This window comes from Siniperca chuatsi, linkage group LG10 (genome assembly GCF_020085105.1).
Source record: "Siniperca chuatsi isolate FFG_IHB_CAS linkage group LG10, ASM2008510v1, whole genome shotgun sequence".
Classification (NCBI taxonomy): Eukaryota; Metazoa; Chordata; class Actinopteri; order Centrarchiformes; family Sinipercidae; genus Siniperca; species Siniperca chuatsi.
Window position 1 is genome coordinate 30,731,801 of NC_058051.1, and position 16,439 is coordinate 30,748,239.

The 16,439-nt window shown below is 43.3% G+C and overlaps 1 protein-coding gene across 1 annotated transcript in view; it reads left to right on the top strand.

Annotated features, from left to right (window-relative positions):
• The window catches only part of cacna1fb (calcium channel, voltage-dependent, L type, alpha 1F subunit), a 56,117-nt gene that overhangs the window by 21,346 nt on the left and 18,332 nt on the right, over positions 1-16,439 (top strand). Inside the window, 19 exon segments of the mRNA XM_044211621.1 lie at positions 1,874-2,025; positions 2,109-2,261; positions 2,840-3,036; positions 3,123-3,226; positions 3,410-3,561; positions 4,312-4,386; positions 5,853-5,934; positions 6,590-6,616; positions 6,698-6,858; positions 7,552-7,777; positions 7,862-8,069; positions 8,348-8,468; positions 9,433-9,508; positions 9,611-9,671; positions 9,748-9,808; positions 10,845-10,947; positions 12,686-12,815; positions 14,011-14,070; positions 14,161-14,267. Of these exon segments, the coding sequence (XP_044067556.1) occupies positions 1,874-2,025; positions 2,109-2,261; positions 2,840-3,036; positions 3,123-3,226; positions 3,410-3,561; positions 4,312-4,386; positions 5,853-5,934; positions 6,590-6,616; positions 6,698-6,858; positions 7,552-7,777; positions 7,862-8,069; positions 8,348-8,468; positions 9,433-9,508; positions 9,611-9,671; positions 9,748-9,808; positions 10,845-10,947; positions 12,686-12,815; positions 14,011-14,070; positions 14,161-14,267 (2,256 nt within the window).

The following is a 16,439-nucleotide window of genomic DNA, read 5'->3' on the forward strand; positions in this document are numbered from 1 at the left end:
AAACGCAACAATTTCTGCAGATGTTTCATTAAAGCCTAGCAGAAAAGGGAGGATGTCATTTGAGCCACTGGAGGGCTTTTAATGTGAAACATTTTGAGGAAGTGTTGAATTTAATTTGTAACTTGACAGCAATCGGAAAAAACAGCAAAGTAGAAATGACTAGAAATAATCGATGAATAAAAACAGTATAGTTGTTAGGCAGAAGGTGTTTTTGACAGAGTGGTGAGTATGACATGACTGTTGTTGAACGTTATACTGAATTTATCAAGACATCAGGTAAACATGTAGGAAGTGCTGAGTTTGTATCAACAGCAAAATAAAACAGAAAACAGGGAGACTTCTGACCAAAATATCATCAAATATAAAATAGACGGGGACATTAAAAATAAAGGTTTTTAATTCTGCCTGTAATAACTCAACAGCAGCAGAGTGTTAGAGTCACCTGCTGAGGTCATAGTGAGTCCTGCAGGTCCTGAGCTTCGTCCTCCAAGTTGGCTTATGTCCTCGCTGCAGGACAGTGACATGACTCGGGACGACCTCGGGGCGATGATGATGTAGCCTGTTGTCATGGTAACGCTGCCTGAGGACACTCTGTTCCACTTTACAGTCAGAGATGATGCACCGCGAGGCGGCTGTATGTGGGACACTGAGGGTTTAGTGTTTTGACTTGATACAGTGGAAAAAATGACCCCACACCCCCTTGATTTTTATTCACACCTATTTCCAAATTAATCTGATTTTAGAACAAATCACAGCACTAAAAACTTATTATCTCCTGCTCATGGCTGCTTCTGGTGACTGTGCAGTTTTAATACTCTTAGATTTGACCTCGTCCTTCCATGCAGTTGATCACAATGTATTTTTCAGTGGGTTGGGTTGGCAATGTGACTCTGCGGTCATTTAGTCCAGTGCTTTTACTGTACATTTTAATGTTTCGTCACATCAAAAAAACAAGATGACATTTACATTAACAACATCTTTATATTAGGTTTTCAAAATAAGTAAGCAAAAAACATCAAAATCACCATATCAAAAACGGCATATTGCATTTGCGGTTATGCAGCAGGTCATGACAGCTCAGTTTTCCAACTTGTGAGTTTTCCAGGTACACGACAGTCACAAAGAAAGACCATCAAAGCAAGAGATGGAAAGACTTGTCACTCTAAATAAAGCTTGAAAAAAGTTGCTACATCTTAACACTCAGCTCAGTCTGAGACAACCAAATCAGAGAGTGGGCCCAGTATTGAGCCCTGAGGGGTGTACAGTGGAAGCTGCTAGGGTCAACACAGAGGGTTTTGCCTGCTTGTAGGACATGGGGTGCCATTCCCGACATCATATCTGTGTGAGCTGTTTTTTTATGAATGAAAAACAAGACAAAGACTAAAGTCTGTCTCTTTAAACTCTCCCTGAATCAACAGCAGCCTCACATGTCCCATTAAAATATGTCACCTTTTTTTTTTGTCATTGTACGCTTAAAATTTTAGCACATTTTATTTTTTTATGTAAATGAAAAGAAATACACCTAATCAATTAGTTTAATATTTATCTGTAAGTCTACACAGCAACATAACCTTAAACTGCTGACTCCTTATTCATGGCGTCCCTCAGGGGTCAGTACTGGGCCCAGTCCTCTTCTCAATCTACATTCTCAAGGACAAAAGATTCACAACCACAACATTTATTTCCACCGTTATACAGATGATGCCATGTTGTATATCACTCTGTCATCTTGTATTTGCTCTGTTTCCAAGATCAGAGAGTGAAAGTGTTAGAGTTTTTCTACCTTTTTTTATCTTCAGACTGCAGCTTCATTTCTGATGAGTTGGATCTTAAACTTCGGTCACCCTCCTCTTCTGTTTTTGTTGTTGAGTAGGTTGTTCAGCGTCGTCTTGGAGACAATGACTCATAAATCTGGTGAGCAGGCGACCACTCATCATGTGCCGGGGAAACCTGGAGGTCTGGATGTCAAGGCTCTGAGAGCCTTCAGAGTCCTGAGGCCCCTCAGACTGGTTTCTGGAGTCCCCAGTGAGTTTACTGGACTGGAGGGAGGGAGAGTGTGTGTCTGTCCTGTATGGTTGTACACAGGTAAAGCTCTGTGTGTCTGTCAGGTCTGCAGATTGTGTTGAACTCCATCATGAAGGCGATGGTTCCTCTGCTCCACATCGCTCTGCTGGTTCTCTTCGTCATCATCATCTATGCCATCATCGGTCTGGAGCTCTTCATAGGACGCATGCACAAGACCTGCTACTACATAGGAGCAGGTACACAAACACACATACACACACACAATATCCAGGCCAATATCACACAATATACAGCAAATTCAATGTTTCAGCTGTCGACTAATGAAGTGCAATAGAATCAATAACTGCTGAGGAAATATGAATGGTAAATTAACTGTACTTGTATAGCGCCTTTCTAGTCTTCCAACCAGTCAAAGCACTTCACACACTACATATCACATTCACCCCATGATGCCAGATGCCAATTGCTCATCAGTCAAAAGAAACTAATCATTTACGCACAGCCCTCGGGAGCCCAGGCTGGGGGAAGCCGGGATCTAACCATCGACCTTCCGTTGCACAAAATACCAAGACAGTATTTCAAGTAAATAGTCTGATGTCACACAGCATCTGGCTGATATTTGAATGTGCTAATAATGAAGACAAATGTAAAAATAGAGGAAACATTTAAGCAAATATCAAATTAACATATTACAATATGAGGCCAGCAAATGTTTAAAATATCAAATAACAAGTAGTGAAATAATCTCAGCGCACACCTGTGCAGCTCAAATGAAGCTCTTGGAGCATTTTGATTGAATCTTATTATTTTCCAGATAATTATGTGGAGGACGACCCGGTGCCGTGTGCGTTTGCCGGTCACGGCCGTCAGTGCGTCATTAACGGCACAGAGTGTCGGGGGAGGTGGGACGGTCCCAATGGAGGAATCACCAACTTCGACAACTTCTTCTTCGCCATGTTGACCGTGTTCCAGTGCATCACTATGGAGGGATGGACCGACGTACTCTACTGGGTAAAATACTCTTTATTTATCAGGCTGTTGTTCTTCATGTCTTCACGAAATATCAGATACTGTGATATTTCCTTGTGTGTGTGCAGATGAATGATGCCATTGGGTTCGAGCTGCCCTGGGTTTATTTTGTCAGTCTGGTGATTTTTGGATCGTTCTTCGTTCTCAACCTGGTTCTGGGAGTCCTCAGCGGGTTCGTCATATCTCATAAAAAACTCACTTTCCAAAAAAGAAAAGACATTTCTTTAAACATGCAAATTCTGAAAATGAAAGCAGAGAAATGTTCCAGTTCCACAGGTCTATAATGACTTCATAACTTTTGTATGAGATTCAAATGCTTATTGAATGTAGTTTGAACGTTGTGTGAATGTTGCAGAGAGTTCAGTAAGGAGAGGGAGAAGGCGAAGGCTCGGGGAGATTTCCAGAAGCTGAGGGAGAAGCAGCAGATGGAGGAGGATCTGTGTGGATACATGGATTGGATCACTCAGGCTGAGGACATGGACGAACTGGACGAGGACGGAAACCCACGTAAGACAGAGACAGTGTGTGTGTGTTACGTGGTTTGACTGGTTGTGTACGTCGTGTGATAATTTCCTCAGATTTGTTCCTTCAGCTCTGCAGTTTAAAATAGCGCCTGAGATACAGATGCACGTTCATTTATTCACAGTTAATTAAAACATCAGTCAGTGACAACAAGTTAATGGATGTCAATTAATGAAGCCAATTAAAACAAATTAGTCAGTCAATGAGGCAGAAACTCATCAGAAGATCTCAGCTGTGACATCATTACTAACCAGTGGTGGAAAGTAACTCAGTAGGCTACATTTACTCAAGTACTGTATTTATGTACAATTTTAAGGTTCTTGTACTTTACTTGAGTATTTCCATTTTATCCTAGTTTATACTTCTACTGCACCACATCTCAGAGGGAAATATTGTACTTTTTACTCCACTACATTTCTCTGACAGCTTTAGTTACTTTCAGATAAAGATTTTTAAAACACACAAATACAACACAGTTAAAGATTAAAGTTTCCCAGTGTTTTTTCTTCTTTCCTCTGCAGCACTTTTACTTGTGATTGCGTATTTTTAGATTGTTGTATTAGTACTTTTACTTAAGTAAAGAATCAGAATACTTCTTCCACCACTCTAAGTAAAACATGGACTGATTCCTGTGTGATGTCCGAGGAGTGATGAGTGGCCCTTTGTTTCAGGTTTGCTCTTCAGTGAATGCATGTAACGTGTCGGTGCTGACATGTTGTACTTCTCCTCTCTCAGGTCCGTCACTGGGCGATCTGTCAGACAAGAAGAGAGGGAAGTTCGGATGGTTCAGTCACTCCAACGAAACGCACGGTGAAACCACAGTCTTCATCATATATATCAGCTCTTTATTATCACTTACAACAGACCCTTTACACACACACAACCTTGTACTTCTATCTTTGCGAGGACCGACATAATGCATTCCCTAACCTTAACCTAACTCTAACCTAACCCTTCAAACCAAGTCTGAACCTTCAAACAGCCCTTTGAAGTTGTGAGGACCGGCCAAAATGTCCTCACTCTGTAGCAAGTACAAGTACACACACATACACATGCAGAGTAAGTGCTGCAGGAGTGTGTGTGTGCGTGTGTGTGTGTGTGTGTGTGTGTGTGTGTGTTCATTTCTCTTTCAGTCTAAATGTAGAAAGACTTCACTCTGTCCCTGTAAAATATCTGGGTCTCTCATATTTATCTGACCCTGTTTCTGTTCAGGAGGTTTTACTGTCTCCGTTCAGCTGGATCCAGTTCAGTCAGGATTTACTGGCATCCAGTTCAGATCAGAAAGCATCTACCAACACACACACTCAGCTAAACAATCAGCAGAGGCAGAGTGGCGGTGTCAGCAGAGACGGTTTTTAAAAGTCTTTTCAGGCTAAAAAAGGAAATGTTATGTACATATAATATTGTATGTACAGTACATACACTGTAAATAGCACAGTATAATAGTATATAAATATTTGTATACTATTTATATACATACATAATACTGTGTATATGTTTGCATCAGTCTAGCAAATAAAGTAGTATGACATTATAATAATAATAATGATATATAATAATAGCTAATGAATCTAAGCGATCAGAAATGCTGTGTTGTATTTTTAACGTATTAATGCCACTAAAAGTTGCATTTAGTTTCACTGATAGATGTTGTATTTGCTTCTGTTTGCCATATTGTCAAAACAGGCACATTCAGTTATTTATTAGAAGAAGACGTTTTTCAGCCCTGAGTTGTGTCTGCAGTCTGAGAGGGACTGTCCACCTTACTGACTGTCCACCATCATGACTGTCCACCATCATGACTGTCCACCTTACTGACTGTCCACCATCATGACTGTCCACCATCATGACTGTCCACCTTACTGACTGTCCACCTTCCTGACTGTCCACCATGCAGACTGTCCACCATCATGACTGTCCACCTTACTGACTGTCCACCTTACTGACTGTCCACCATCATGACTGTCCACCTTCATGACTGTCCACCATGTTGACTGTCCACCTTACTGACTGTCCACCATCATGACTGTCCACCATCATGGCTGTCCACCTTACTGACTGTCCAACCTTCCTGACTGTCCACCATACAGACTGTCCACCTTCATGACTGTCCACCATGTTGACTGTCCACCTTACTGACTGTCCAACTTACTGACTGTCCACCATCATGACTGTCCACCTTACTGACTGTCCACCATCATGAATGTCCACCATCATGACTGTCCACCTTACTGACTGTCCACCTTACTGACTGTCTGTCTGTTCCTGTCTGTCAGCGAGTCTTCCTGCCAGTGAAACAGCATCTGAAAACACTGTGAACATCGACGAGGAACACACCAACTGCTGCCAGGCCTGCTGGTAACACACACACACACACACACACACACACACACATACACAGACACACACACACACACACACACACACACACACACACACACACACACTAACAGTCAGTTTGTGAAGCTTCCTGCCAAACATCAGGATCAATAACCGCAGATGTCTGTAATCAGTGAAAAAGCTGTTGAGGTCAGAAACATGAGGCTCATTCGCTCTCATGTCTTCTGGATGTGTCTCCACCACGTCTCTGATGTGGTTCAGATGTCCACTGGGGGACACCCCCTCTCTAATAAGACAAAAGTTATCGAGATGCAGGTTCATTTGTTCATCATTGTCCGGGTCGTTCTCACCTGCTGCTCAGAAGCCAAACCTGAAAACTCCTCCAACAAACCTTCAGAGAGACAACATGAAGCTTCAGAGCAAAAGTCTCGTTTGTCCAGGACCATGATGTCACATGTTACTCCTGATAAAGTGTCTCCTGACGTCTTTTCCCTGGACTTGCGTTTGTCCGACACTGAGCGGAAATGTTCCAGCGTCAGACTGTCAGTAGACTGTCAGTAATCTGATCTCCTTCCTGCTCTCCTGAGGATGAACCGTCAGATTTGATCTTTCCTGTAGCGCCCCCCTCAGGACAAACTGCACGTGTTTAAAACTAACCTCAGTCTCGTTTCAGCTCACGGATGATGAAGATCGGCTGCTGGTGAGTTCACTGACTGTCAGACATTCAGGAGAGAACATTTTATCACTTCGCTGCGATGCCGACTGTCTTCCTCTCTCTCAGTCGGACGCTGCGGCGGTGGAACCGAGTCTGTCGCAGGAACTGTCGCACTGCCGTCAAATCGGTGACGTTCTATTGGCTGGTTCTGCTGCTCGTCTTCCTCAACACCTCCCTCAGTGCCTCCGAGCACTACAACCAACCTGATTGGCTGACACAAGTCCAAGGTAACAACACACACACAGTTTGGTGAACAGATGATATCATCAGATATCATGGTTCTCTGCTAATGTTCCGGCCTCAGAACACAAACACACAAACTCAGCGGAGGACGGACTCACAAATACTGTGTTACAAGGAAAAGTATCCAAATAAACTCAAAGTACGCTTTATGCAGAATAATATATATTACTGGATTATAAATATTGATGCATTGATTATTGATATATTGATATGTTCATCACTGGCAAAGGTGCAGCTGATTTACTGCTGGGTAGGTTGTTAACCCCCTCCCCCCATAAAGTGATCTTAACCTGTAATAATATTACATCATAATTTATTTGTTGATCATATTTTGTGTTATTAATCTGAATCTGAAAGTTATCAGATAAATTAAGTAAAAAGTACAATATTTTTTATAGAAGTATGAAGTGGCATGAAATGGAAACACCCCAAAGGTGTAGTTCCTTTCCACCACTGCTCAAACCTCTGCAACCTGGCGAGGGACGAATACGTCAAAGTCTACATGGATTTAGTTTAGCTTGTAGATAAATAACGTTTTTATAGATCAGATAAAACTCTATTGATTTTAATAATTTAATAACTGGATCTCTGCTTAAATGTCACAGATTTGGGAAAAAATGTGCGACAAAGACATGAGCTCATATATTAAAGAAGTAAGAGTGTCCGTCTCTCCGCAGACATCGCCAACAAGGTGCTGCTGTCTCTGTTCACGGTGGAGATGCTGCTGAAGATGTACAGTCTGGGTTTGGCTCATTACTTCGTGGCGTTCTTTAACCGCTTCGACTGCTTCGTGGTGTGCGGAGGCATCGTGGAGACCATCCTGGTGGAGCTGGAGATCATGCCTCCTCTGGGGATCTCCGTGCTGCGCTGCGTCCGCCTGCTGAGGATCTTCAAGGTCACACGGTGAGAAAACACACCTGAACCAGGTGACACGGCTCACCCCTGAGTCATCTGCTCCTCCTCTGATGTCACTCTGTCTCTGCGCAGCCATTGGACGGCTCTGTCCAATCTGGTGGCGTCCCTGCTGAACTCCATGAAGTCCATCGCCTCCCTGCTGCTCCTCCTCTTCCTCTTCCTCATCATCTTCGCTCTGCTCGGCATGCAGCTGTTCGGAGGGAAGTTCAACTTCGACGAGACGCAGACCAAACGCAGCACCTTCGACGCCTTCCCTCAGGCGCTGCTCACCTGCTTCCAGGTAACACACCTGAGCCCCGGGTGTCACCTGGAGCTGCTCTGAGCTTCTTTTCTACTTTATATACAAGTAGAACTCGAAGAACGCGGTTAGATTTTACGGTGCTGTGCCCAGAAAAAAGAGATTATTTTAAAATGTCCCATTTGTGGATCAGAACACGGATCATGACGGTGCAGAGTTCAAGCAGATGTTTAGTTTCGTATTTATTGATGATGATGATGACCAATGACACAGCTGATCAGTGATGTCACTGCTGACCGTGGCGTTGACCGTGTGTGCAGATCCTGACAGGTGAGGACTGGAACGTGGTGATGTATGATGGCATCATGGCGTACGGAGGCCCCGTGTTCCCAGGGATGATCGTCTGCGTTTACTTCGTCATCCTCTTCATCTGCGGTAACTGTATCCTTCACCTGCAGCCCCCGTCACCTCCGTCAGGTCCTGGATCCTGGAACAAGTTCCCTGTGCTGCAGTGAGGCGTCCACACAGGAACATCCATTCTCCTCTGTAAACATGCTAAGCTATTAGCCTGAGGCTAATCACAGCGCGAGCTTCAACATAACAACTCTTCTTCAGACGTCTTCATCAGTGTCTGAGGTGGTTCCTCGTGGACACTCCATCAGTTAGTCATGTGACCAAAATTAGAAGACGTCCAAACCAACGTTTCAGTCATCTTGTTTTTTGTTTTACTAAAAACAGAATTTAGTTTTAGTTAACGGGCTGAAGCCGAGCAGGAATGTCTGCTTCCAAAGTGCAGAGAAGCGAAACAGTCTGAAGATCAGACCTTTAATGAGACCAACGAGTTTCAAAAACACTCTAGAACTAGAGTCAGTCTGCACTTTCAAATTCAATTTGTATTATTATTATTCGTATCTTTCAGGAACATACTGTGCATTATCCACTGAACTGAAACTGAAAAGTGGTTTCAAATCCAGCTCCTCATTTAACCCCTTCAGGTTTTAAGTTCCCACTTTAGAAATGATGTGAGCGCTCACGTCATCAGACTCTGGACTGTCTGATCACAGAGTTGGTCGTGAGAGGGTTAAAACAGTGAGTTCTGCACATCAGAGTTACTTGGATGCTGACAACAACAATATTAATAGCTCCCAGTATAACGCAGCGTAATGTGTTAGCATGCTAACAAGCACCACAGGCTATTGTGTTACTATGAACATGCTAACATTAGCATAAGTACTCATAAATAATCAGCATGCCGATAAAGATTCATCATGTTTCACAGCTGACGGTGATAGGCTGAGACACCTGTCAGTCAAACAACACACACCCTTCTCTGAAGTGCGTTCAGGTGCTGCAGGAAACCACAGTGATCTGTGTTTGATGTTGTTGCGTGTTCTTAACGTGTCAGACATCCTGCTGAACGTCTTCTTGGCCATCGCTGTGGACAACCTGGCCGGAGGAGACGGAGACGACAAGAAGAAAGAGTGAGTGATGGAGGGGTGGAGGGGTGGAGGGAGAAGAAGTGGAACTAGGAGACCCGAGTGGTTTGGTTCTTCCTGTCAAACTGTTTCCTGTTGTTTCTCCAGTAAGAAGACAGAGGGAGCAGAGGAGGAGGAGGTTGAAGAAGAAGAAGAAGAAGAAGTGAAGGTGAACGTGGAGGTGTGACTTTAATCTTTGATGTTAAGTGTGAGTCCGTCAGTCTGACTGCTGTTTGTCTCTGCAGGTGGACATCGACGAAGACACCGAGTACGAGGAGGAAGAGGAGCTTCCTGAAGGAGAAGACGGTCAGTCATCATCTGAAAAAATGAGTTGCGTCATGTTTAAGACATTTTGTAAAGAAATTAAAAGACGTGAAGAGAGATGGAGAGAAAAATCTGAAAGTTGATATTTAGATGATTTAGTTTCAATGAAACTGTATTTGTGGCCTCGAGATTCAACTGATTCTACGAGAACAGAATCAGAGCAAGTGAAGCAGCTGTTTGTTCAAACCAGTCAGAGCAAACGAACCTGAAGCGCGTTCAGACGAACGGAGCTGTTTCCTGTACAGCAGGTCAAGTCTTTGAAAATGAAATGTCAAATGCAGTTTTCATTTTCATTTTCAAATTCTTAAATTGCATTCTCATTTTCGTTTTGAAACTGTAGCTTAGTGGTAGAGCGGGTCGTCCACTAATCGTTAGATCGGCGGTTCGATCCCGGGCCCGCATGTCCAAGTGTCCTCGGGAGCGACGCTGAACCCCGAGCTGCTCCCGAGGGCTGCGCCTTCGGTGTGAGAGCGTTTAGTTTGTTTGGACCGACGAGCAGCTGGCAGCTGCCATCAGTGTGAGAACGTCCGGTTACCATTAAACACAGCTCAGCGGGGTACGGCAGCTTTTTCATTTTTATACAGTCACTGAACGCCCACACGAGTATGTGGAAATGAAATTTTTACTCAAATAACACAAACGTGTAAAATTATAATGCAATTGTGGAATTCTATTTTCATTTCCAAGTTTACATTATGGCTTAATATAGTCCTGTATACGCTTCCATACTTGCCTGACATTATCCAATAATAATAAAAAAATCATGACATTCAAAAGACATGTATTGATGACAGACAGTAATAATGGCAGACTGCTGGTTGGTCACGTCTTCATTTAACAACTAATGATCAATTAAAACCTTGATGTTAAAATCTTTAGTCCAGGTACAACAGGTGGCTAACAGCGGAGCTGATTATGAGCTCTGTCCCTGTTGAATAAACCAATACAAACATTAATATATAATTCAGTATGAAAATGATGCTTATTTAACGTTCGCCTCCTCCTCTCCTCCTGTCAGACGGAGGCGTTCAGTTGAAGATGGCCGACCTGGCTCCTCCTAAAGAGAAGGTTCTTCCAATCCCAGAAGGCAGTGCGTTCTTCTGCCTCAGCAACACAAACCCGTAAGTCGAACTCCAGCTGGGCTGCGGTCGGACGGTGTTTTTGCTCAGGAAGCTTCCTGACTGAGTGAAATGACGTGGAAGCGTCTCGGTGGCGGCCATGATGAGAGCTGGTCCCGTTATCTAAAGGCTAAGGAAAGCTGCTTCAGGGCGTCCTCTCTTATCTCCTTTAGCAGGACACACTGGACCATCCTTTACGAAGGGAAAGGAGAGAATGCCGTCCCACAATTCCTTGCGGTGGCAACATTTAAAGCGACGCACCATTTAGTGTGACGTCATTACAGACTGACCTTCTCGCAGGACCCCCAGCTGTGACCGACCTCCAGCTTCCTGCCTGTATTAGTTTTTCTATTTGCATCCAACCGCGTTAATGAAGTTATGTTGTCCACGTTTATGTTGCCTGCATGAAACCACGCGGTAAGAACGCACAGGGCGGAATAAGATGCGCTTTTTGTAGTCCATCTTCGGAACATTGTAGTTTCACCGTGACAGACCCGTCGCATAATGACGTCGCCTAGCGGGAGTGGAGGCGGATTCTCTCAGCACCACGGACGTCCTGAGGAATTCTCCTTCATCTTTCCTCGACCTCATGACGATTTCCGTTGAGGGAAAGGAGAAGTGTTTAGGAGGGACTTTTCGACCGCAGCCCTGGGCAACATGTATATATATATTAGCATTAGCATTAGCATAATTCAATTCAATTTTATTTATATAGCGCCAGTTCATAACAGAAGTTATCTCATTGCACTTTTCCTACAGAGCAGGTCTGGACCGAACTCTAGTAGAGAGTCTAGAAGTCCCACTCCTGTTCCTGTCTCACACGGCGACATGAAGCTGATAACTTATGAAATAAAGTGTTTTACTTTACTTACTGTGATAATTGTGTCGGTGCTTCGTGTGTATTAACTTCACAGTAAATAAACACAAATCTGCCAACTCGTATGTTGGTTGTATCGTGACAGAAATAAGAAAATGAGCTGCAGACGATAAAAGTATTTAAATCATAATACGAAACAATTATTAACACTGACAGGCACAATATCCACAGGCTAACAAGCTAACAGGCTAACAAGCTAACAAGCAGCGAGTCTACTGTCTGACTCTGGTACATGAACGAAGCCTCCAGTCGGTCTCTTGGATATTGTTCGGTGTACGAGCTGCAGGTCAGCAGGTACAGGAAGTGCTGAGGGCAGCGAGTCGGTACGAGAGCTGCTATCAGCAGCCGAGTCGAGACCACGTCCCCGAGGGACAAACCTGTATCAGTCAGTCACCACCTGCGCTGCTTAAAGCTGAACTTGGCCACACAGTTTGTTTGGTGACATACAAAGACGAGCATTTGCTCCCTGAGTTTGTCCTAAGAAAGCCCCTTTCCCCAGACTCACCTGAGAGCTTACGCTGCCTGCCTTAAAGGCTAAAGTCAGGGAACAAAAGTCTCTGCACGCAGTAAACACCATGAAAGACTGTCACATGACTCATGGACCAGTACGCTCCTGTCCAGAGGTGGATATACACCGTATACCTGCACCGCTACACCTCTGCTCATCCAACAAAACATGTCAGGTCCAGGCCTGGGTTCTGGTCTTGGCCTGGGTCCTGGTCTTGGCCTGGGTCCTGGTCTTGGCCTGGGTCCTGGTCTTGGCCTGGGTTCTGGTCTTGGCCTGGGTTCTGGTCTTGGTTACTATGAACCGAGCTGACACCTGAATACCTTTAACAGTGAGTCTCTCTCTGCCTCTGTCTCCAGTATCCGTGTGGCCTGTCACACTCTGATCCACCACCACATCTTCACCAACCTCATCCTCGTCTTCATCATCCTTAGCAGCTGCTCATTGGCTGCTGAGGATCCAATCAGAGCCCACTCCTTCAGGAACAACGTGAGTCTAAAAAACACCAACAACATCATCACGTATGGAAGCTCTGCTGTGAACTGAAACATGCTAACATGCTAACATGCTAACATGCCTGTGGTGTGAGCTAATGACTGCTGATTTGATTGGTTCCTGAAGAAGGGTTACATCACAAAAGTTAAAATTAAAAGTACTCAACAAAAAACTAGCACTGTGGCTAAGCTAACGATGGAAGGAAGTCCAAACTGAGGGGCTAGTGTGTGGGTCAGCGAGGCCTCATCATCGCTGTGTCTCTGATGATGTCGTTGACACGCCGCTGCGGTTTGAGCCGGGGGCGGGGCTTCAGCAGATTACACAGCACAAGTGGGTCAGTGACTAACCGGGTTAAAGTAGGAAACACATGGAGGGAAAATCACCAGTTTACTGTCTGATCCTGAGAATACGTACTGTACGCACACACACACACACACACACACACACACACACACACACACACACACACACGGAAACACACACTCTGTGCAGCAGCTGTCTTCATGCAAGACATAGCAATTAGCAGCAGCTGAGGAAAGAAATTACCTTTAACATACAATCAACACACACACATACTGCATGTATATACACACACACACACACACACACACACACACACACACACACAGAGAAGAGGTTAACCCTTTATTATTCTCCGTTCTGGATAAAAACCCGTGTATTCCCTAAAAAATTTCAAAAATGATGTAATTTTCTTCAACTAAAAGGATCATTAAGATTTATTCTTTTGGTCGTTTTGTTGTTTCTATCAGTAAAAATCATTTTGTAATCGAGTTGATCTGTGAACACAATGACATCACTGTGACATCACTACAGCATAGTCTGACTCGTTAAGAAACGCAACCATCCCTTTAACCAATACATGATATTGATTTGACATGTTAGCTGTGTGGTGTGACAGAAAACTGACGACTTCAGACTTCACTTCGCACGATCCAAAAAGACTTGCAGGACCGGACTCGGGACTGACAGGTACTGAGATCCCAGAGCCTAAAGACGCACAAACTTTAGATCTCATTCTTTGCTGCGCTGGGAAACGTCGTCACTCTGCAGTAAAGCTGGCCATTAAACTGTATTTAAAGTCTCAGTCTGGAGCTGAGTGTATTTACTTCCATCTCCATGTTTACAGTATGTGAAGTGTGTTTTTATCAGTGTTTGTTTGTTTGTGTAGATTCTGGGTTATGCAGACTACGCCTTCACCTCCATCTTCACTGTGGAGATTCTGTTAAAGGTAAAAATCTCCGTCAGTTAGGAAGAAACACGTTTTGTTCCTTCTCTTCTTCTGTTGATTTGCTGCTGACGTCGTGTCTCTCTGTGCCAGATGACGGTCCACGGAGCGTTCCTCCATCAGGGCTCCTTCTGCAGAAACTGGTTTAACTTGCTGGATCTGCTGGTCGTCAGCGTCTCACTGGTCTCCTTCTTCCTTCAGTCAGTATTTAAATCTGATTCATTTTTCACCATTAGCAGCCGCACATAAACACCAATATCACCAGCCAACATTAGCAGCCATGCTAGCCTCATAGAACAACTGGTGGAGGAAGGAATGTCTGATTTGTCTTTTCACCAGACAGTATCGTTCAGGCTGGTTTAGGTGGAGATTTGGGGAATATATATACATATATATATATATATATATATATATATATATATATATATATATATATATATATATATATATATATATATATGTATATATAAGGATGAGACCACCCGCGGAGGGTGAAGGACAAAGTATAAATGGGGTAAAAAACTTCAAAAGAACAAAAGTAAACTTGGCAAACAACACAGAAGTAAACAGCTGTGCCGAGCCCGTGGCTGTTGGGCTCAGCTAAGCCCTGAGGAGCTTCTTCCTCATGGTTTTAACAGGAAGATCCTCCGACAGAGACAAAACCTCAGTCAGCGTTAATTAGTTGATCCATTCATTTAACATTTTTATGAAAAAACAACAAAGACAGTGTTTAAACATGATTTCCAGTGTCCTGAAACAGACATCTTTACAACAGATGCTGTTTAGGGAACTTTAAAAGGATCTCTCAAAAAGACCCCTCTGTACTCTTCCACACTTAGTACAGTCTGGGCCCCCCCACTATAAATCATATTGGAGTCTCCCACTTCCTGTTTGACAGTCTGCACTTCTACCTGGACTGAAGTAACAGGGATGGGAGCTCATGGACCAAACATTTGGGCAACTGCAGCTGAATAAAAGTATATGATTTTAAACTGAATGGATCAATAAACCAGTGAGTGTCAGCTTGGTTTGCCAGGTGGAAGTGGTTTTCCTCCAGTTCCTGAAGCACTGCGGGTCACAGCATGTGGCAGTGAGAGTTGTGTTACTGCATCATAGAGGTCCACAGGTCTCACACACACGGCTTTAAGCATGCTATCTTAGCTAACAAATTGTTCTGTTGTTAGCCAAGTTAGCATGCTTTAAGCTAACATGTTCTATTGTTCAGCTAAAGCTAACACATTTAGCCTTAGAGGCCCGGGGCTACACAAAACGAAAACAGAGTAATGCAATGATAACCTAGCCTAGCAACAATAGCTTAGCTTAGCAACACACTTGGCGCAAATACTCTGTTCTGCTGGATTAATGGAATAAATTATAGACAAATACTAGTGTCTGTGGACAGTGTGCAAATTACTGCGACCATGATACCACAGCTAAGTTTAGCAGCCATGCTAGCCACACAGGAACAATATCAGTAGCTAACATTAGCAGCCATGCTAGCCACACAAAAACAGTATCCTTAGATATCATTAGTGACCATGCTTGTGAAAAAACACAACTGTTAGGCTGCTTGCTAACATTATAATCCTTGTTTTTAAATAGAAAAACAGTTTGTTAGTTGCAAGAAGATGTAAATGTATAGAAAGTATGACTACATGTAGCCTAATAACGTTTTTATCACTGTAATATTTCCATAAAAGAAGGTGATATGTTAAATTGTCATCAGGATTTGGTGTTTAGCTGCAGGTCATGTGTATTATGAGCAGGCACCAGACTAGTTACTGGTGTTAAGGTGGATTCATAGATCTGGCCTTTCTGGTTTAAACGTGTTCAGTGTGTTGATCATCTGATCAGATGATAACAGACATTCAGAGTCTATTTGTGTCTTTAAAAACAGGTGGGTGAATGTATTTAATATTTTATAAAAAATGTACAATGTTTAGGTCTTTTTGGTCTATAATGCGATCTCTGATCAGATCAATGATTACTCAAATATTATTCACATTCATATCAATATTAAGTTTTAGTCCTGTATCTTTCTGTTGCTTCCTGAGTGCATTTCATTTGTATGAAAGTCTTTGGGATTGTTTCCATCAGATGATGATCTGATGATGATGTGATAAATGCAGCTGTAATTTAAATGGGCCAAAATGACTCATTTTACCTCCAAACATTTCTCTCAGCGAAACTAAAGACAACACACAGCTTCTGAAACACTGACTGTGATGGATTTTCTCTCTGCAGGTTAATAAACTGAAACCAGCGTCTGTCTGGAAGGAAGAAGTCAATATAAACACTGATAGATCATTTAGAAAATGATCAGCAGGGATGTTGAAAAACGTTTTGGACTCAAACATGAAGTGTGTGTGTGT